This window comes from Buteo buteo, chromosome 7 (genome assembly GCF_964188355.1).
Source record: "Buteo buteo chromosome 7, bButBut1.hap1.1, whole genome shotgun sequence".
NCBI classification, from domain to species: Eukaryota; Metazoa; Chordata; class Aves; order Accipitriformes; family Accipitridae; genus Buteo; species Buteo buteo.
Window position 1 is genome coordinate 34898913 of NC_134177.1, and position 22289 is coordinate 34921201.

The 22289-nt window shown below is 47.4% G+C and overlaps 1 protein-coding gene across 1 annotated transcript; it reads right to left on the minus strand.

The window, feature by feature from the left end:
* Nucleotides 1-243: 243 nt before the first annotated feature.
* Nucleotides 244-20412, minus strand: FKBP6 (FKBP prolyl isomerase family member 6 (inactive)). The gene is made up of 8 exons (XM_075033167.1): nucleotides 20205-20412; nucleotides 18777-18866; nucleotides 18128-18330; nucleotides 16714-16833; nucleotides 15462-15656; nucleotides 15029-15138; nucleotides 11951-12041; nucleotides 244-381 (listed from the first exon to the last, which is right to left on the minus strand). The coding sequence occupies exons 1-7, from the start codon at nucleotides 20410-20412 to the stop codon at nucleotides 11963-11965; spliced, it is 1005 nt and encodes a 334-aa protein (XP_074889268.1). The 3' UTR covers nucleotides 244-381; nucleotides 11951-11962.
* Nucleotides 20413-22289: the final 1877 nt, after the last annotated feature.

Below are 22289 nucleotides of genomic sequence, written 5' to 3' on the forward strand. Positions count from 1 at the left end.
AACAACCTGTATAAACAATACAAAACTTCATGGCATCCTACTCCCATTTACAGATTCCCTAAAAGCAGCCCAGAACCTGCAAGAGGTAGGATGTCAGGCAAGTTTTCTTCAAAGACTGTGCAGGAGAAGAGAGGGAACGCCTTTCTCTCTCCTACAGCAGGATTTGGTTCTTCTGGAAATAGCCTTGGAATATGGCAAACAAAACCAACTTCAGGAAAATCAGGTTGTGTATAAACACAGAACCTCCACTTCACACTCTCAAAACAAGACAGTGCTCTTGTCCCTTTTCCCAAAACACAGATGCAACACTGAGATCTCCATGTGCCCAGAGGCAGGTCTCCTTCCTGTCCAAGGAACGGCTTTTTGTCAGCTGGCGAGGTCCTAGGATAACAAAATACCACAGTCAGTGTCCCACAGGGATCATCTGTACATTTTATTCCATTTTAGTATTAAATGGTCAATTGTTACTAGCACACGTCTGCAGTGGCCCTGAAAGAAACACCCAGAATTTGTGGATTAGCACAAGTGAAACAGGCACAGTGAAATCCCCATAAAATTCATTCTATTTCCTCACATAGGACTTGTCACTTAATACTCAGTTTCCTCCAAGAACTCAAAACTAGCAAATCCACCTCAGAGAAACCCTGAGAACACCCTACACACCACCTCCCTTCCTGTACGGGGTCATCCATGCTACCCATCACTTGTGTTTTTCCAACCCTGTTCTGGGAAACCCAGTGCCTGGATACTTACTCTTTGACTTTGGCAGATAGTCCTGTGCCTCCTAGAAGATCCACCATTCTCCTCATCTCAGATTTCTATTGCTTCTCACCATATTTACCTGCTCCCATCTTCCCCCATTTCCCACACCCCCTTCTCATTTGTAGGGCACAACCACCAAGAGGCCTGGCCACACCACTGTGGCACCAGCAATGGATCACAAAGTATTCCCAGCCCCAGCATTTTGTTCTTTCTTAGCTCCTCCTGCCCCATCACCCTCACTTGTGGTTGGGTCCTCTTGGAGTCCTGGCACACAGAGAAGGTGACACCAAAGCCTCTTTCTCCCCTCTGCAGCCCGCATCCCTCCCCCTCTTTAGGGTCATGAGAGCTTCACTAGAAGGAAACCAGTATCTAGGCATAGGGTCAGTTTTGTCTGGATATAAACCAGAACTGTTTCTAAACTGTGATTATTTCCCAACCCCCCTCTATTTCAAAGGGGAACCTCTTGGGTCACTGATCAGGACTTGGATCACCTGCCTCACCTTCCACATGGCTACACTGACCTTGCTGCCAAAAGCTTACCTGCTCCTTCAGCACCTCTCCCAGCCATGCTTTCCCTCTGCCTCTCCACCTGCAGACAAGAGCCAGCACCTTCTCCTCCCTGACCCTTGCAAGCCATTTGAGCTGGATTCCAAGTGCTGGTCTAACGCTGCAAGATCTGTGGTGGAGCTGTGGTGCACACAATGTAGAGTTCCCTCTTGGCCCCACAGCCATTAAGCACGTGGGATGAAATACACTCAGCACACATATTCACACTGCTTTCTAATGTGCCTGTTAAAGTATTTCAACATCTTGTTGCTCATGGTGTTGCTGCTCAGAGGTGGCACCTCTGAGATACGGAGGAATATTGATAGAGAGGATATTTCCCTGATTTGTCAGGGTGCAGATGGTACCAAAACACTGCTGAAAAGTCAGCCTTCTCCCTCTGTCATCCATAGGATGAATAGCAGAAGGAAAAAAAATATAGAAAAATCCTTGGAAACCCTTCTAGAAGATAACCCATTATCTGTCTCCTACAGAAGTTCTGAGGATCAAAGGAGGTACATTCAAGAGATGCCCTACCTTCTCCCAGCTCAAGAACACCAGGAGCTCAAACCAATTTTTCATACTCCTTCAGCAGCTGTAGCTATGACAGCTTGCTTAGCTGGCTCAGCTGCAGTGGCAATCTCTGCAAATGTAAATCAAATTACTAGTAGCAAAATGGGGAAGCCTGCTCCTTAGAGGGTATCAACTTACAGACTGCTAACCAGAAGGCAAAAAAGCAGTAATTGTGCGGAAAACAGATGCTTTGCAGACTAAAGGATGAGAAGATGAAGATCACATGATGCTCAAAATCCACACCTCATTCATTTTATATATATAGCCTTGAAAGGATCACAGGATAATTAGGGCTGCAAGGAACATCAGTAGGTCTCTAGTCCAACACCCTGTTCAGAGCAGGGTTAGCTATGAGGTCAACCAGATTACTCATCTTCCTCCGATGACCTTGAAGAAGCTGAGTTTTAGTCAGTCTGTATGCTCAGAGCCACACAAACCCATGACTCAAATGTCACCCTGCCAGAAAACTATGAGTCTGAAACAGGACAATGTGCCTCTCTCAAGGGCTGCCCCCCATTTCAAGTTTGGGATAAGAAAAGCACAAACCAGTTGAGCAACTCTCAAGATTGCCAGAAACACAAGAGTAAAGACTTCTGGCCTAGCACAAACTAGGATTCACAGTAACAAGTCAGTGCAGAGTCACTGTCCCAGTTCACCCAGACTCACAAAATCCCATGTTACAGTCTCATTTAACAGGCCACCTTCTATTGTCAAACCTTCCAAAACCGGGCATCAATGAGGTTCACTGTAACACAAGATATTCAGTCAGCTTCAGGCTGGCAGAGCTTTCTAGTATCTCCCTCGACCAGGAGAAGGGGGAGAAGTTTCTAAAGAAGGAAAACTACTGGAGGACACTTCAGCTGATCTGTTATCTTTGAAAATGAATCAGAGATAAAAATGCTTAAATCATTTCTCCAGTTGACAGCACAAAATTCTAGCAACTAGGACAATGAAAGAAAGGTTTCTGTAGTGGAAAAAAATCATTATACTTGAAGTGCTATAGTGTTCTGCATGTTATTAGAGAAAAAGCATCTTTGCTCCTGCTAAAATGCAACTGACTTATACTCTGCTACTTGTCAGTCTAATCCTATCTCCACACAGCACTTCATTTTACATGTCCCTGATAGGCATACTTAAAAGATAATCACTTGATGTTTCCACTGGCTGTTGTGGTTTGGAGCATCTAGCTGGGTATAAAACCGACAGCTACCAAGACTTCTTGTGCACCATAAAAACAAAGGATCAAACTGTGAGTCTTCTGGTTTCATGGCTGTTATTTGAAGTACTAAAGTCTTTACATTGAGCTAATTAAAAAAAACATTCAAACTGAAACCCTAAAGCCATTTCAAGAAGTGTTTGATCAGTTTGTCTCTTTCATTTCTACTTAATGGCTACACAACCAAAAGAGAAGTAGAGGGGAAATGCACAGCCCTGAAGATGCAGAGTTAGATTGCATTCAAAGCATTTGCTGCTCCTGCACGTAGGAGAACAGTGGCCTCCAACCAGGACTCTGCTCCAATATTTGTTTCCTTCACATAACAGCAGGTTGGCAGCAACTCTGCCACAAAAACCAGCAAGGCACATGCTCACTTTGAAGTTCAGATAGAAGTCTGTTGGTACCAGCTATTTTAATTCATGCTTCAGAAAGACAAGGCACTCAATCATCAATTTACAGTAAGCAACATGCCAGGTCACAGGTCATTTATAATTCACAGTCACCTTTACTCTGCATTAAAGCCATAATTAACAGTTAATGTTTAACTAAGGCTTTAAAATTTAAGCTGCTTTCTTGCATAAAGAACTGTTCCTGCCTCTTCCCTAGCTCCGCCTTTCCTACCTCCATCTCTAGCAGGGCTGCAGGGAAGTGTCATGTAGGCACGAAATACAGCAGGTAAAATTTTCATCAAAGCATGACAAAACTGGAAAGTAAGAAGCATGCACTTAAACCATAGCTCTTGCCAGTTCAGCCCTCATTACACCCATGCTTTGAAGCAGCATCTCCCAGCACCATTGCACTGAGATAACCTTCAGTGAGAAGAGTGCTCCTCAAGAGAAGTAATCAAGTCATCAGCTTTCTGGAGGGCAGCCTGGAAGGCTGGCCTGGCTTTTACATCCCAGAGAAGTGCCTTTAATTGATGTTCAGAGAAATGTAGCCTCCACGTGTCTGTTATGGGAGACAGAATGCCTTCTTTTCAACACTTCTGTTCAAATCTAAATAGGATTCTCACTGACCATGGAGAAGAAAGGAAGGAAAGTTTTGACTTGGTAGTCAGAAGGATACAGTACATCTTACACCACAGGTCCACATGAGCACGCTGGAAAAACAGATGTTAATGTGAACACATTTGGAGCACAGATCAGCAAAGGAGCTAAAGCCTTCTTGAACGGCAATTGCCTGAGGAGTGCTCTTCACTCAAACCCCAACAAGCCCAAAAGAAACTGCTACTCTGGAATGTCAGCCTGCAGAAAACCACTGCTACCAGCATGTGAAAAAGCTCCTCCTGAAATGCACCACGTGGACCCCATGAGAGGTTACTGACAGGCTGCAGCTCTCCTGAATGGCAAGAAGAAAGCCCAGCAACAGCTAGGGTGTTATCAGCTAGCCGATAACAAGATGTGCTGGGCAATCCACCCTGATACAAGGAGAAGAAATAGCAATTTACAACGCCAGGCTATTGTGGTTTTATCTGGACAATTATTAGAGAGAACATGACGTATCGCCATCCCAGGGAGCCTGTCTCTGAGCATGCAACATGCCTTCAGAAAATTACCTAATTAGGGTACCACATATCTGCTATCTACAGAAGTGATTCTGCAGTCAGCCATACCCTCATTTCTCTCTCTAATGTGTTGTTTGGGGATGTCCAGCTGCTAGTGCTTCAAGTGGACTCACTTTTATGGCCAAGATGGCTGTGAAGCCTACCTTCAGAGTGCGGTAGCACACAAGCATGCAGATGCTCAGAGACTCCCCACATCTGAAGGCTTGAGCAGGCTCTGACTACCCCATCACAGGTGCACCAAATGTCCAAATTCACAGATGAAGGTGCAAGGAGCAGATGCACTATTCCTCATTTATATAACCAAGCTATGTGAACTTCCATTGCCATCTGAAGATCCATGCCCATACACTTTTCTCTCAGGATTTTTTTTTTTTTGCAAGTCAATCTGTCATGATCCTCAGCTCTGCAAAGGATCCACAGCCAGTTTCAAGCACTGCCTGTATGCTAGACAGACAGCTCAGTGGCAGGATGAATTCTCCAGAGATCTTTAACAAGTCTCAACTCCAAACACCCTGAATGCTGATGATATGCACTACCATCCTGACTCTGAGATGATGGAAGAAGAATCTGTCAAGTCTGCTCAGATCTGTGATAGGACAAGGATACCTAAAGCAAAAAGGAAAAACAGAAAGCGGAGCTCTTTCCCAACCATTTCTAAATAAAGCCCCTTACAACAGCACCCAGACAAAGCAACAAAACAACTGTTCAGAGAGCAAGAGGTCTCACAAGAGGGACAATTATGGGAAGGTGAAAGAAGGGATGAACTCTTCAACACACACTTCTGACTCACAAAGGACTTCATCCAGCAAGTCTGGGCTGAAACTGATCCTTGTAACAGCTCCCAGTCCTTCAAGAGCTCAGATAAGTTTCATGTCCATAATGCTCAGCATTCTGTCAAATCAACAGGTCCCTGATAAAGCAGGGTGCCTAGCGGGAGAGGCACATGAAGGTCATGTCTACCCTTACTGGAAGTAACTCTGCAGTTCTGCAAACCAACTCACTGCAGTGCCAGGACACCCCCTGCATCTTAAGCAAAAAGGCCTTCTGAAAGCAGCATTCCCCAAATCTGAGGCCCTTGTTATTATTTCCTGCCTCTTGGTGCTAACAACCATAAACATTGTCTTTTTGCAAAGTGCTGTTGCCACCGTGTCAGACACAGGAATCCCTGTCCTGGTGCTGTTCAGGTAGTGATGTAGCCCCCGATCCCATCAGCCACTCTGTGTTGCTGCTGATGGAAAGGACACCCCATTATGGGGCTGCACTTGGTAAACAATGCTTAGCTCACAAGCAGAGGAGTATTTCCCAAAGCCACAATGAACACTTTCGAGGGCACTTAGCACTTACTTTGTTAACCTCAGCTGTCTCTGTATCATCACAGCTACTACAATGCCCAGTTAGAGTACTTTAAACTATTCTAAAGTCTGTCAGTGTTTCACTGCTCACTCTGCTGGAACAGAAAGCTGGCAGGCCTCACAAGACCCTGACCAGCACCCTCTCATAATCAGAAGAGCATCTCACCTGAAGCCTAGGGTATCAGGTCATAAAAGTTTGCAGTTTCATTTGAACAAAGTGGAGACTGTGGAATAAGCAAAAAAAAACCCCAAAAACAAACCAGAAAACCCCCACCAAACCCATCAGAGGCCCTCCAAAACATCAGCCACCAGGGCATGGTTTGCACCACCATCATCAAGGTTTTTTTTCTTCCCAACTGTGTGTTGAAGATATCTTCTGCTGTTCTCCAGCTCCCCTCTGCTCCGAGTGCTGCTACAGGCTCTGATGCCTTGTCTCGGTAGCAGAGTCCTCAGTGCAGTGCCATGCCCAAGCAGTGAGACACAGGGACACCCACATTTAACAACACTGACCCCAGTGCAGGTAGGATACATGGGCACAGCCAGGCCACAGCTGGCCCATGTCCATGCGCAGCAATTTACATCATTGAGCATGTCTGCTCAGGATGAGATGTCACTGAAATAATCAGGCAGTGAAAAACATCCTTTGCTCTTTAGAGGTGGCAACATCCTCCAAGTCCAAGAGGATACATGATTCTTCATACGGGCACAGTTACAGCTTTCTACACTCAGCACTCCTCCAGTAAACTGGACTAGAAGAACAAGCACACAACAGTAAAGCATGGAAAAGGGCCCTTTGTTTTGCTGTGTAAGGCATGATCTTTTAAAATCCCCAGATTTAAGACTAAGAGAAATAAAGACATTTCTTCCACTAGTTCAGAGAGAAAGTCTGGAGCACCCCAGCTCAACAGGACTGGTGGTCAGGCATGCCAGTTCTGCCTGGGTTAACAAGAGCCTGGGGAGAGCTGCTTACCACTGTCTGCAATGCCACAAGGACCAAAAGCAGCACTGGGGACTTCTGTGCCTCAGCTACCAGCACAACTAAGCTGTAACTGCATCCCAAGCCTATGAGTCACAGGCACCTGCAGCAGGCTCCCATCCAAAATCTGTTTGGTCACTACCTACTTCAGTGTAGGTTTATCCAATTTGCCTTTTTACCCATCAAGGTTAACAAAATATTTTTACTTACACTTCATATAGCTTATCACAACTGAAACACAGGGGGTGGAGAAAGGAGACTTTAAAAATGATACTTCAGAGAAAACCTTAAAATAACCATGAGTCTCCTTGCTGCTGGAACTGAAGGCCAGTAACTCTGAATGCTCTGCAAACCTAAAACTTTCTTCATAAAGAAATTCACATCTTACACATAGACCATTCTCTTTAAACTCTACCTGCATGATAAACCAAGCATTATCACAGGAATAAAAAGAGCCCAGCATCTTTTTCACTCTCTACTGATTTGTAACAGCAGCATATTTTATCTTCCAGCTGCTGACAAAAGCTCTGAGAAATAAAAGCCCGCACAGGGGTATTAACTGGGGGCTTAGCCTGTCCTTTCCAGGGCAAGTGTGCTGGGTGGCCTCAGGCAGGCAGACAGGAGCTTGAGAAGAAACACAGCCAGGAACCTGCTCCTACCTCACCTGGGAGGTTCACGTTTGAGCCCACAAAGGGGAACCCCGGGCTTTAAACACTTGCAAAGTCTTAGAGAGGACGGCCCTGGGCTGGGCCCCAAGGCAGTCCTCTGATGAGGCTGGAGAACCATCACTTCACCAATGCCTTGGAGGACAGGCACAGTAAGGCACCGAGATATTGCATGGGTCTCCCTCCTTTCCATTTCATATCATCTTTTCACTTCTAAGCCCAGGCCAGATCTCCCAATCTGAGGAAAGCCACCCATAGAGCATTCAAACCAGGGACCCATGTCCAGTACACCTGACCGGGAAGCACACATGTCATCTCTCCACTGACAGAGCCCACCAATCTTTCAGAGAGGTATTATTACAGGTACTACCACAGGCATGAACTGTACAACTCCTCTGAAAAAGAGAAAGATGCTAGAAGGGGAGAGAGCTGGAGGGAAAAACAACAAAAACCAAAACAAACCCAACCCAAGAACCTTATTAAAGCTTTTCTCCTTCCTCTGCTTAGCAAGGAGAATGCTTAATTAAGTCATCCTTCAAGCCTTCCCACTCGCTCCAGCAATGCTCAGCATAAAGCAGATACCTAATTTCCTTCGCAGCGCAGGACATCTCAGTGGTACAGTAATTTGCATATCCTAAAGAAGTGAAATTGCCAGTTCTCTGTTGTTCAGCTTTACACAGTGGGTAGGGACAGTATCAGCAGGAGGCACATTTTAGATCTGCTCAGTCAATAAGGGAGAGCAGGAGGGGAAGGAGCAAGCTGCTGCTTACTCGAGGTCTGGAGCCTTCCCAAGGCAGGAGTTTTGACTGTGTTATGCACATACTTCTCAGTTTATTTGCAAGTCTCTTTCAGCTTATTAGGTCAGTTTAACTGGCAAATGCTGCTTTATTTTAAGCCCAATTATAGTCACTTCTACCTGGTGACTACCAGGTAGTCTACCACTGGGTGACACAGCCCCAGTTCTGCAGCCAATTCTCACCAATTAATGGCTTCAGGATTGCTATACTCTGCTATTCGTAGCAATCTCAAGTTTGACCTCAGAGTCATAGTTTCCTGCCATAATTTCAGCATTGTTTGTTTTCGCTGGAATACTTCCCTGTGTGCTCTCAACTACTGAGACCACTTCCCCTGTGTACTGAGCTGAGATACACATTAGAGGCAAGCTTTCAACTTTGGCCCACCTATAATATTTTTTTAAAATTTTAAAAATTTAAATTTTATATTTTTTTTTAAAGCTCAGAGACTTATATTTCTGGGATGAAACTATCACCAAGGACCCTCTACTAGAATCCAGACGTTTCTAGGCAGTTTGTCCTCACACCTGATGATTAACCTATCACGAAAGACCACAGCAATACAACAATAAGAAATCACTTTTTTCCCTGCTGGGTCTTTCAAACAAGAAAGAACAAAAAGCTCCAATAAGCCAGTGGTCCTCATCCCACCCATCCTGCAATTTAGGGGACACTGAGGATGACTTTGAGCTACACACATCCCAGGTAACCTGGCTCAACACGTCTGCACCACACAAAGTATACAGAGGCAGGAAAATAACCCAAATCCAAAGAGGGGCAAGCATGAGACCCAAGCCACTGGATTTGGAAGGAACTGCAGCAGGATGGATTTAAGAAAGTGTTTGTGCTTCTATTTCTCCCTCTGAGTATTTCTGAATTCCTCCAGGAAGTATCACAAGTGGCCTTGCATTTCACCAAAGAGAAGATTTATTCTGACCTGAAACACTGTTAAAAAGGCAGAAAATGTGCTCTGAGCAAGATGTTTGTGGCAATTAAAGGAACTGGACTCTACAGTCAGAGACATACAGAAATACCAGGCAGAATGAAGATACTCAAGTATCTGGGTTTGACATACAACACAGCCCTGGATTATTCAGTACAGAGAAGTGAAGCATTTGTCCCTGTAACAGGGCAACCACTGCAGAACTCACCAAAAGGTATAGCAAACTCACCTGGGAAGGAGCTCTGAAGCAGAGGAATGGATGTAGCGCTGTTTCAGGAGGGAGAAAATGCCACAACTACAGCTCTGAGTCATTTAGCTGGTAAGCTAGACAAAGGGTCAGGTCAACACTTAACAAGCACCTGCCAGCTGGTATATAGGAAAGTTTTCCATAACTGTTATGATTCCACTGGATCGTTACACATGAGCTACAGGCAGCATTCACAGGCCATCTACTCACTCAATGCCTAAGACAGAAAGGATGAAGCAGGCCTGCCAGACTCACAGAGTACAGCTTGTACCCTAAACCGAACTTGTACAAAGTTGTCAGAAAACACCAAAGAACGTTCTGCCTCAAGTCTGACTAATTAGCAGTGCCTCTGACAGAGAGTAGGAGCTCCAGTTAGAACTGCTTTACTCCTCTCTGAATAAGTAATGAAGTTTTTAAGCAAGATGCAGCAGCAAACCAACCTCCAGCTAGCACAAGGCCCTGCCCTGCAAGAACCTCCTCCAGCAAGGGATTTTTCTTGCAATGAATTAACAGTAGATTCTTCTGTAGGTCTCAGTCATTTATGTTTGTCTGGAAGACTTAGTATATTCTTAATACTGTAACTAAAAATCGACTTCAAAGAAGGTTAGAAGTCTTTTTATCTGACAGCTGTCCATCGGCTGTGTAAGGCAGGAGAACTCCAGGAAAGTGCTGTACATGTGCATCAGTAGGAGTCAGTGGAGAAACTGGCTGATGAAGAGTTCAGCCCAATCCTTAAGCTTGCCTCCAGCAGAGGTTTCTCTTTTTCCCTTCCCCTTTGCACTTCTCAGTCTCCACTAACTGAAGACACTGTTTTACTTAGAACAACAGCGATGTGCCATTACACCAACTGTGTGGAAATCAGTATCTTTGCAAGCTGCTTTCTGGGAAACAAGAGGCCACACCACCTTACCCGTGGAGGACCTGTCTGGTGACCCAGCAGACCACCACATTCATTCAGAGTTTCCACCACGAAGCAGGGCCAGCTCATGCACAGATTGACACAAGAAGCTTCCCAGGTCAGGCACTGCTTCATATTACTGTCAGATACGAGACCCAAGTCCTACAGGCTTCTAAACTGCAAGTCTCTGAAATTCAGCACGTGAAGAATCAGAGCCTCCTTGCCAAGTCCAGAGCCACAGACATCCTGCACAGGCTGGCAAGACCGCTCGTCAGTCTTAAATCCCCTTTCCCAGCTACTTGCCTGGGTGTAGGTACCTGCTAACAGATGCTATCAGTCTCATCCTGAACCCAAGGCAGAAGAATTCATGCTCCAAGGCAGTTTAGCAACATGCCCAGCTCAGACCTGGGCTCAGGGGTGGCAGGAGGGGGTGAAGACTACAGTAGGGAGGGACATACAGCCAAAAGAGGGTTGTGTTGCTTTAGGAAGCAGACGTTCAGTCAAACCTCTTCCTCAAATACCAAGCTTCCTCACAAGCACAGACAAAAGAGCCAACCTTAAAATACCAGACCTGCACCCTGCACTTGCACTGCTACTGATGGAAAGGCTGCCTATACTCATTTGCTACAAGTAAAAGAGGTACTGCCTGTATTGCATGAGAGAATGGCAGCAAACTCTGACAGCCCTGAGCTGCTGATGCTTTCTGACAGAAGGCTGCTGTCATTTTCCGCAACTCTCTCCCTAGGGTTTACCCTGAGGCAAGAGACCAGTGAAGATTTCCACTCCCCCTTGCACCCCCCCAAAGGTTTTTGACAAAAAAAGAATGATCAAAGAGCCTTTGTGCATTTATAAACCTGTCAATTTTGCTAGAAGACTTAAGGCTTTAGAGAGCCCAAAACATCCATCTGAAATTTTCTATACAAACAGTTTTTTTAATATTTAAAAAAAACAGAAATAAAATATTTAGATTTTTCTGAAGTGAGGCATTCCAACAGCTCCAGACAGGAGCACTGGAGAGGAGGAGGAAATCCAATTCTTAAGTTTGACAGGAACAATTTTTTTTGTTTCTTTTAATTGGCAGAGAAACAAGACTACACAGCTATTTCTCCCCCTGGCTCTGACAAGGAATAGCTGGAATGAGCAGCACAGGAAACAACAAAACCAAACTTACTCAAGTGCTGCTAGTTTCAGGTTCCTGTCCCACGCCAGCTTGCCTCAGAAGAGAGATACCCCAGGCCGAATATGTAGCAGTGTTTCACCTCAACATCCTGCCCTTTCCCCTCCACACACTCCCATTACCTTACATTTTGCCTCCAAAATCCTCCCATGCAGAAAAGAAGCAGGTTCCCCACCTGAAAATGGTTCAGACACAACAGAGGTTTTGGGAGACCCCCACCCTTTTTCACAACTTAATTACCTTTATTTCTGGTCAGCCAGAAGAAGAGTTGAGAGGGGCAAACATTCGGCAGCACATTTCTTTCTCCTTTTCCATGTAGCCCTTGTAGCAGCTGCAAAGTAGAGCACAGCATGGCATCATGGGCTGTGGACTGCCTACCCAACTGTCAGTGCCACAACCAGAAAATATATATATTTTTTTCTATATAAATAAATTAGCCCAACATAAGAGTGTGCTGGTAGCACAGATGCAACTCCTCCAAGCCCTTCTTTCTGCCATGCCAGGGAAGAAGAGCTGGAAACATCCCCAGACCTTGGGTCTCTGCTTTGCTGGTGACTATTAGCCAAGTAGATCATTTGACTTTTGGTGGTCAGATGCTTTCTACACCAGCTTGGCAAGCATGTGACAATGCAGAGGAAACCCCACCTGTGTCCTGTGGTCTAGTTTCACGTCTCCTCATTTGTGCCACTCTTTGTGCGAGCTCCTTCAGCACCTAGAAGACATCATCCAAGCACCCTACTCCAGGGTATCTACCATTGACACTGAATCTGGGCAGAGGATGGGTAGGAGACAGCAGGGATTTGTGTCCAGGCTAAGTGGATGACAGGGCAGATGCTTCCTCCTCCATTCTCACTTCCCTGCCAGCACCATATTAGCATGGCAAAAGCTTCCCAGACTGCTCCATTCTAATCACTGCTTCTCCAAGCACAGTGTCCTCTGTACCCTGTGCTCTCACCTCTCTGGCAACAAGGTCTCACTGGTGAGGAATCCCTGAGCCAGAGGGTGACTCAGTTTGGGCACCATCCCAGGGATCAATGGCTGCCCACATGGTCAGCCTTCCTGCATCTGCTGCCATATAAGGTCAAAAGCAAAGGTTTTTGCTGCAACACACCAGCAACAGCACAAGTGTGACATTGGCTAATGCTCTCTCAGCCGCCTACCATCAGCACCTGTGTCCAAAATCTCCAAGTGTTTCGTTCAATGAAATCCCAGCACAGCAAGTCTCACACTGAGTAGATGAGGGATGCCCACACAGACTGTGGATGGCATGCTCACATGCCTGGCACAGCAGGATATCCAAGAGCCCCTCATTTGGAGGCACAGATTCATGGCAGGTATCAGAACAAACCCATTTTGTTCTGGATCTGATGCAATGCAAGCCTTCCAATAGAACTGCCAAATCCAGCAGCAGAATTTGCACCATCAAGACCACTGCAGCTGGTACCAGTCACACATTCCACAAAACCCTCACCCTGGTTTTCTCCAGTGAAGTGAATTTTGCCAAGAACCTGGTTCAGCTGTTAAACAGATGTTTGTCAAAGTTTTGTTTTAGACAGCAAAAGGTAGCTGTTGATTAACATAAAACATTCCTTTTTGCAAAGTGTAAATGTACTCGGTAAGGAAGTAAAAAGCCTCCAAGAACAAGATTTTGATTCATATTCCATTTCTGAAGCATTTGCCAGATCACATTATGAGTTTTCTCAGGCAAGGCAGTTTGGCAACATTACAGGATCTAGACTGAGGTATGGCATAATTAACAACACCCGATAACATTGTCTTCATCTATTTTATACTAATTCCACTCTTTGTCATAGTAAAAACAAAAAATACACCAATTTTAGCTGGCACTGAAGCAGAAACTCCCCAGACAACACAGCTCTGAGTGGTTTAACGCGTACTCAGCTTACTGACACACGCATTAGCTGTACGTGCTGCTATCTCCAGTCAGAGCCGACAAGCCTGCCCACTGCTTCCCTGAAGGCGGAATGCCTTGTTGCTTCCTGGCAGCACAACTTCAACATTATTAGCAAGATTGCTCGTTTACCTGCCAACATATTTCAAACAAATCCAAGGGAATACATGAGGCTTCTAGAATCAGGACTTCTAGCACTGTACCACAGGTCTTTGACACTACTCACATACCAAGCCTCCAAGAGTAGCTAGCCAGCCATCCAGATCTATTTTATAACTGCTTGCGCTCACCTAGCAATTTGGTAGCTACATACCCAGAGGCAGATGAGGATGAATAGAAGCGGTTTATTTCAGATTTCCAGACCAGCAGTTAATACTACCTTCAACTTCTTTGTACTTCAGAAGTAACAGAACAAGTTTGAAGACTTGGTGTTATCACAGACTATTAAAGATGATGTGGACATATAGGACACTGATCTCCAAGGACAGCCCTCTACCAAAACATTACCTGGTGAAGGCACTCAGCCCACAAGACTGGCTTTTTCAGCTGCACCAACCACTCTAATAAAAGATGTTACTGCTGCCTACAAACCTTTTTGCAAATGCCTAGCAGCAACACACAAAAGAGGGTTCGTATTCAAGGGCTGCTTTGTGATCTCTGAAGCTGGGGACTGCATCGCCTTCTGCATCTGTGAACAGTGCCAGAAGTACAGCACACACTTTTGGGAACCAGCTAGTGCTTTTGCCAGTTTCAAAGGGAAGAACAGAATGAGGGGAGAGACTAGCGTTAGTCATGTTTTGGTGGGGCTAGGGCATGACTAAAGCTGGCAGGATTGTGCTGTACTCAGCCTGTGGGCGAAGGGAAAGTTTTTCTTCAGGATTGCTCACTTACTACCTCCAAGACAGCAAGAAATTCACTTTCAACAGACATTAGTATTTGTAACATTGTACACTGAAGCACTTGCAGTGCAAAAGAGCTGCTGTAACTAACCAACACATCTTAAAGGGGATGAAAATCATACTTACTAATCCAGAACAATATCAGCTTGAGCACTAGCCTACTGCATTTCATTGGTTTTGAGGCATCTCAGCAGCCCCCATCTCCCTGTCATCACCCTGACCTACCTAGTCACAAGAAGCGTAACACACACATCCCCCCAGAGAAACTGTACAGAAAGAGCGGGTGCTCTCAGCTTCTTACCCATTACCTGTAACCACTGTGTCTGCAAAATGTTTGCATCAGCTGTCTCCACACTAAGAGAAACCTTCTGCATTTTCCCAAGTCACTTACTAACCCAATAGTTTTGTGCCTTTTTTTTTTTTTAAACATTTTAAATATCTTTGAGTGGGTGTTCCAGCCTGTCTAAGCACTCTCTCTTCCACAGGGATGGAAAGGAGTTCTCTCACCTCGCCAACTTTTTCAGCTCATTGTTAATATCGTGGTTAAACGGCTGTATATGCTGAGCTCTGACCAGGAAATCCCGGGATTTTTCATATTCTGTCATGCAGAGACAAGCCTGCCATTGAAAGAAGACAGAGGCATCACAGGATAAATATAGACTCACTGCCATTCTTCAGGACTCAAACATGTGCAACCACAAACATTTCTGAGACAGATCCAGGTAGCTCAGGAATCCCCCATGAAAAGATCTGCATGACAGATTTACAGGGCCAGATTTTCTAAGAGGTCAGATGCAGACAAACCACCTCAACTGCTGCAGCAGCTTAGGAGGCCTGGCCCAGAATTTAGTGGTTCTCCTCAGTTCATTCAAGGCTCTCTCGGTCAGTCAGGCCAGGTTATTCCTTGATGTAGCTACCAGAGGAATTTATTTTTGCCCACCTGGCCACACCTGAACAGTGCTTTGGCATTTCTTTGGTCAATCTCCAAGGCCTTCTCCCCATATGCCAAAGCTTGGGCAGGACGTTCCAGTTTCAGGTAAGTGAGAGAGAGATTCAGGAGCACCAGCAACTTGGAAGCATTGATCTGACACTGCTCTGCCTCACTGGAAGGGCTGCGACCAAGGATGGAGAACGCCTGAGGAGACAGGGAAAAAAGAACTAGTGCACAACAAATCTGTTACGGCAAGTGAGAAATCCATCTCATCACACAGCTACAACCATGTTTCTGCTTACTTAGGTCAGTTAAAAAATAGTAATAATCAAAACTCTAAATATACTGCATGGCATTATCAGTACGACTAGCCAGCTCAGCCATAAGACTACAGGTTTAGGAACCTATCAAAGAACTTGAAAGTGGCAGAATAAGAAAAATTACACACAGGACTCGGACTTTAAGGACAAAGATGGAAGAGAAATCTTACAGGGAGAAAGGCAATTTAAATTATTTTTGTTACAAAAATACCAAGAAAAAAACAACTGAATGGAAGGAAGAAAAAAAAATATCATAAAACCTCACTATCTCTGGAACAAAGGCAGATGCATTCCAGTTTGGGAATAACTGAGTATTTCCCTGCTTGGAGAGGCTGTGGAATCTCCATCCTTGGAGATGTTCAAAACCTGAATTGACACAGTGCAAGGCAACCTCCTGCAGCAGGGGGCTGGACTAGACAACCTCCAGAGGTTCCCACCAACCTCAACTACTCTGTGATTCCCAACTGGAAGGCTAAAAATGTTAGAGTGCCCAGTGTGCCAGTGATACCTGTTTCCAGACCAAAGGGATTCTAAATTCTTTCTCAAAGCACTAAGCAGCACACTACTGCAATACAAGGCCATGCTGTATTATAACATCACCCAGCAAAAACTGATCTGAAAGGCTCTGGTTCAGCAGTCAGCCACGCAAACTGCTCAGGGCTCACACGGCTGCTGAGATGTACTCTTCCATCTCGGCTAGAGCCCACAGAGAGCAAGCCCGAAGAAAAAGCATTCTGCCTATTTCTGCCAACCCTCTCCTTCCTTTACCACTGTTGCTCACACAAAAGCAGGTGTCTAAAGATCTGTTCTTAAATAACAAACTATGCCTGGAAAATATAACGAAGTTATTTGATCTCTAAATTGTACTTGGTATGGTGAGCTAAATAATCACTGCTTTCACAGCTTTTACACAATGGAAGACTTTTTTTCTGGTGTCATACCCTTTTGTATCTGTCTTTGGCACCCTCGAAGTGCCGCTTACGGTAGAGGTAGTTGCCAAACTCTCTCTCCGTGTCAGCCACTTTCAACACCTTTTGTAGCGGAAATGTATCCTGCTGTTCCTGTATAAAGAAATACCTGAATTTCAGCTCAAACAAAAGAAAACAAGCAGACAGCTCAGACAGGAGAGTCCTGCACAGTCAGTCCCCTTCTATTCACAGAGCAGGAGCCAGGCCATTATCAAGGTCCCTGCAGCATCCAGCCAGGACACCACCACACAGCATTTCCCTTTGCCAGGCTGAAACATACCACTGTTCTTGTGCTGGTAACTCCTGGTGAAGAGTGCTACCAACCAGGTTAGGAAGCTCACCAGGACCAAAAGGACTCCAGGGGAGGGAAAAAAAAGCAGGAATTTGTTCTTAAATCCTGCCCAACTCTCTCATCTGCTTAGCACAGAGCAGACAGTTAACACAAATGCTATTCCTGGCACAAAAGGTGAAGCTGATCAAAAGGCTTCATTGCTCTAATAGCTCAGCATCACCCAGCATGGCTGCCTCAGGCCAGCTCTGGCACCAGCCTGACACCCACACAAGACACCAACCAGCAAAACAAAAAACCCCAACAATAATAAAAAGATTAAAAAAAAACCCAAAAAACAAGGGACAGGTTTTCTCCTGGGTTTGCTAGTTTGAACCAGCTCACAGAGAGAGGTCAGTTAGTCAGAAAGGGTGGGCAACTAGCAAGGGGAGTAAGCTCTTGCAACAAGTGTGGTTCACTCACAGGGCTACGTGTGGGGAAAAAATGGCCTGTGCAGCAGCAGGAGGGAATGAGGAGGGCCTCCCCTAGCAGTGCTGCTGCCTGTGCCCCACTCACTGACCCACAACCACAGTCCAAAGCCCTTTACATGAAAAGGGGGAATTAACAATAACACTGTAACTCACCAGGGAGGAAAGCCAACAGTGAAGGAGCACTTGGGAGAGCAGCCAAGAAGCAGAGACAAAGGGTGGGGGCTGGGGGGGCACTTGGACACTGCAGCCTGAACAGCATTTTTAGAGACAGCTCATTACTGTTCCTTCAGAAAAATTCCTGGAAGCTGGTGCCCTCTAGTGAAACCATGAGGTTTCTTATAAAGCTAAAAATAAATGGAAGTCATTCCACTGACTCCAGCACACAGGAGCAAACAAAGGCAGCTCCCAGCTTCTCCCTCTGCACGGGACTGCAAACAGAGCAAGGCATGCAGGGGCAGCATTAAAGGGCATGTGTTTGTATCAGAGCAGGGCTAGCAGCCCAGGGTCTGGATAACTGCACCTGCATTAAGCTAAACATATGTAATGCATGAGCCACAGCAACTGGAAGGAAAGACAACAGAGGTTTAGACTCCAGATTTAGGTCTCAAACCTTATTAAGGCAACTCACAGCAGTCAACTGAAAGAATGTGTCAGATTCATCCGAGTCTAGGAAGTCCAGCACCTCCACTTCGAACATGACCGTGGCATTTGGGGGAATGAGAGGAGGACAGCCCTGACGCCCATAGGCATAAGCCGGTGTGAAGACAAATCTTGCCACCTCTCCCTTCTTCATTGTCAGCAGGCCAATTTCCAGGCCCCCCAGCGTAATGTCTGTCACAAGATTTGGAAGGTCATAAGAATCACACACACGGAAACCCCCTTAGACACCAAACAACAATCTGTCCTAAAGCCTGGAGGAAAAAATCCTTGGTAGCTCTTATCTCAGCAGCTACAATGGTCAGCTGCCCCCTGTTACGGATTATCAAGGCAGTTTGCTGTGGGACCAAGCACACAGTGAACAGCAACATCTCCTCTCCGGTGATCTAAAAACACCAAGACAAGCACCCCCACTGCCACTAACAGTCAAGAGGGGTAGAGCGTGATCAGTTCCAGACTGACCATCCCCCGTGTGAAGCAGAAGGATTTTGGACTCCATTAACAAGTTTTAAAGGTTTCAAATAACCTAAAGATACTAAACAGCATTTAAATTGACATGTCCTAATGGGCTGGTCTTTACAACCCCAAGTCCCAGGACAAACTTTTTGGCTCAAACTTACCTTTTCCAAGTTTCATCAGCCCAGGAAACTTGCTGTAGCAGTTTGTGCAGAAGGGCTCATCCCAGTGTTCCAGGTATCCAGAGTACTTCACTGTGGGGCCCAAAGCAAGGAGTCAGAAGAAAAAAGCAAGAGTTTGATATCATATCCAGTAACAGTACCATCAGGAGCACACTGGGAGTTGGTTTTGCAATGCCACCCTTTTATCCTGCTTTTCTTTTTTTCCTTCTGCTGTAGAACAGCAGAGGCAGCACAAACCACCCTGTGTTTTGTACCAAAAACCTGATCGCATCCCAGTAGCCAAGTAGTGTTGACTGTGTTTTAACATCATCACCAGAAAATGCAGCTGCTTCACAGTCCTGATCCCTATCTAATTAAAGGATGTGATTTTGTGTTTTTAATATTGGAAACTTCAGCTGTAGCAATTAAAATGCCCCAATTGTCTGCAGAAATATGTAACAAAGCCTTTCCTAACCAAAGCTGGAGCCCTGGAAAGAGAAACAAAGAGGAAAATGAATCCTTCCAAGCTCTGCCACTCTCCTGGGCACTGTATGCATAACTCCTGTTCTCACTTAGTTAGAAAACACAGTATAATGGGCTTCCCTTGACACGGCACCAGGCCCTTGCACTTCAGGAACCACTTTCAGCTTCAAACTTCTCTGTACTGTGAGCACAGGTGGGACCTGGAAAGCCTGCTTTTTTCAAGGTCAAGATGCCCTTTCATTTAATCTGTCAGCCACAAGAAGTTAAACAGAGTATTCCAAGTGCTAAAATACTGATAAGGACAGCAGACAGTCTCTGAAACAGAAAGACATACTACTGTATAAGCACTTTTAAGTTCTTGTTCTGATCTCATGCTAAAGTCCAAAGCACTCAGATCTGCCACCCACAAGCACCTCAACATTAGAGGCTCAGGGGATCTTTTACAACAGGTTCTGCCTTCTCCACTTCCTCCAGCACATGCTTCAGGCCCAGCCACACAGATCAAAGCAAGGACCTTGCACCGAGATGTGAATGACATAGAGGAGCACGAGACCCTGACTTCAGTCTACGCTTCCAGGGATTTTTGGTTTTCTTAGTTCTGCTAATAACAGATTAAATTTTAACAATTGCCATTTACAAAGAAAGCTGCTCCAGAGACGGTCAGTGGACGCTGCAGGTTTGTACCCACGAAGAAGGGCACAATGTTACCACAGAGTGCGCCAAAACCTCTGGGGAGCCAGGCTGCCGGCTCACGCAGCACTCATTGCGGGACGCCTGGCTGGTGGCGTGGAGCAGAGGACACGCAGCCCGGGAGAAGGCGTGAGAACCAGGCCGGGCCCCGTGACAGGGGGGTGCCCAGCCGCTGCCGCATGGCCTCCGGCGGCCCACGGGAGGAGCGCGGGCACCTCGGCCTGCTCAGCACCGCAGGCCCTGGAGCCCCGGCAGTACCTGCCACGGAGGCGGCCGGGGGCACGGCCTGCCCAGTGCCGGGGCGCAGCTCCTCCTTGAGCACGCCTCCATCGCCGCTGAGGTCCCGCAGGCCCCGGGTCCGCGCCAGGCACCGGAAGGAGGACGCGGCCGGGGCCTGCCCCGCCGGGCACGGCCTCCCCTCGGGCCCGGGCCTCGCCTCGCCCGCGGCCCCGCCGCGGCCCACCATCATCCGCAGCGCCTACGCCCCTCGCCCTCTTCACCAATCACCGCCCACCACACCCTGCGCCTCCAGCCAATCACGCTCCGAGGAACGACCTCATCCCGACACGCTGCTTAAGAACCACGCGCCGGCGCCTCTCGGGGAGGGATACGCCTCTGCACAGCTATCGGCCAATGGGCGAGGGAGGCGTCACGGGGCGCCGCGGTGCACCCTGGGGGATGTAGTCCGCCCTCGCCCGTCGGGGCCCTGGGCCTGCGCAGCAGTGGGCACGGGTGCCGCTGCAGCTGCCTTCCGCCGGCTCCCCGCTGTTCCCACCGGGCCTGCGGGGGAAAGCAGGCTCTTCCGAGCATTGTTTCCCTCAGGGAGACCCGGACGGTCCCGCTGGGCCGTGTCTGCTCGCAGCCCGGGGCCGCGCTGCCCCCGCCCTGGGGCACCCGCAGCAGTCCCAGTGCTGCAGCCGCAGGCCCCGGGCCCGCTCCCCTGACCTGAGCCTGTGGACTGGGGTACCTCGGCTTGGGTGCTGCCGTGGCTGCAGGAGAGGCCCCTTCGAGAGAGGGAGGGAGGGAGGGACATCCCCACGGCCTGTCCTCACCTGCCAGCCCCCCTCGGGGAACGGGTGCTGCACCCTCCTGGTTTACTGCGGCCCAAAGACCCAATGCCTTCAGTGTGAGGCTGAGGTGGGAGCCCCGGGCTAATCCTTTAACCTCTGTTTCCGCTTCCCCCACCCCACGGCCTCTGGAGGGTTGCATAGAGCTGGACCCTCTGGCTGAGAAGCCTCCCTCATCCCCAGCTTCCCCTGGGCGATGCCAAGAGGGAAGCCACCAGGGTGGCCGTAAGCTGAACGCATCCGTGAACCAAGGATAATTATACGAGAAACCATTTTTTGCATAGTCAGGCAAAGACACACGTGCCTCACCCCACACTGAAGGAGTGACGCTTTTGGTTCCTTCTGGTCTTTTCCAAAAGAATGAAAGGTTTTCAAACAACAAAAAAATACTGTTTCAACCAAAAAAGAGCTTTAGTTGGTAAGGAAGTCTTTTGGTGAAAATGTTTCCAATGTCCCAAGCAGCGTGGATGAGCGAAACCCCAGCAGGACTCCGGGAGACTGGCTGCTCAGGGAAGCAAACAGCACCGGCTCTTATCAAGGCTCCTACCCACGCAGTCATATGATGTGTGTGCTCGTACCTGTGTGGTGGGGCAGTGGGCAGCCCTTCACGGGGGTGTGACGCTGTCCTCAGAGCAGGAGAGGGGGACAAGAGGCTGCCTGGCCTCTCCCTGGCGAGTGGAGACATCCCCGGCAGGGCTGAGGCTGCAGGAGGGGAGCAGCTCAGCTCCCCATCTCGCCGAGGGGCTGCCGGTCCCACCACCTGCCTCGTCTGCCTCTCTGACCAGTCAAAATCTTCAGTTCAATCAGGAGAAGCCGAGTGACGTCCGTCGGGCTCAGTGCACTGGGACGAGTGGAGGAGGCTGAGCTGGGGCCGGGAGGAAGCTGTGCAGGGTGCGTGAGTGCTGTGGTAAGCAGGAGGCTGTTATTCGGGTCCCCGGGAGGTGTTTCTGTGTGAGCAGAGGGAGCAGCTGAAGCTGGTTCCCCCGTATGGGGTCCTGCGGTGTCTGATGGGTCACAGGCTGACAGTCGAGCTTTCCTTGATTCACTAAGCTCCTATGGCAACGTATGATAAAATTGAGCTCAAGATCACAGCTTCCCCTTTCCCCGGGGAAATTACGAAGTCTTTGACCTCAGGTTTATTTTCTTCAACTTCAGGTCATGTCTTTGACTTGCCCAGGATCTTGGTGGTTATATCCCCCAGTGCTGGGAACAGCATGGGAGGCAATGCTGCACGAACCTTATAGCTGTTAAATAGGCTGGCCACCTACAGCCCCAG

Coding starts and splice junctions, on each gene's coding strand:
- FKBP6 (XM_075033167.1), bottom strand. CDS start 20,412: ATGGTGGGCCGCGGCGGGGCCGCGGGCGAGGCGAGGCCCGGGCCCGAG. Junction 18,867..20,204: donor CCCGGCCGCCTCCGTGGCAG/GTACTGCCGGGG, acceptor TGGGCCCCACAG/TGAAGTACTCTGGATACCTG. Junction 16,834..18,127: donor CATTCTTTCAGTTGACTGCT/GTGAGTTGCCTT, acceptor TTCTTTATACAG/GAACAGCAGGATACATTTCC.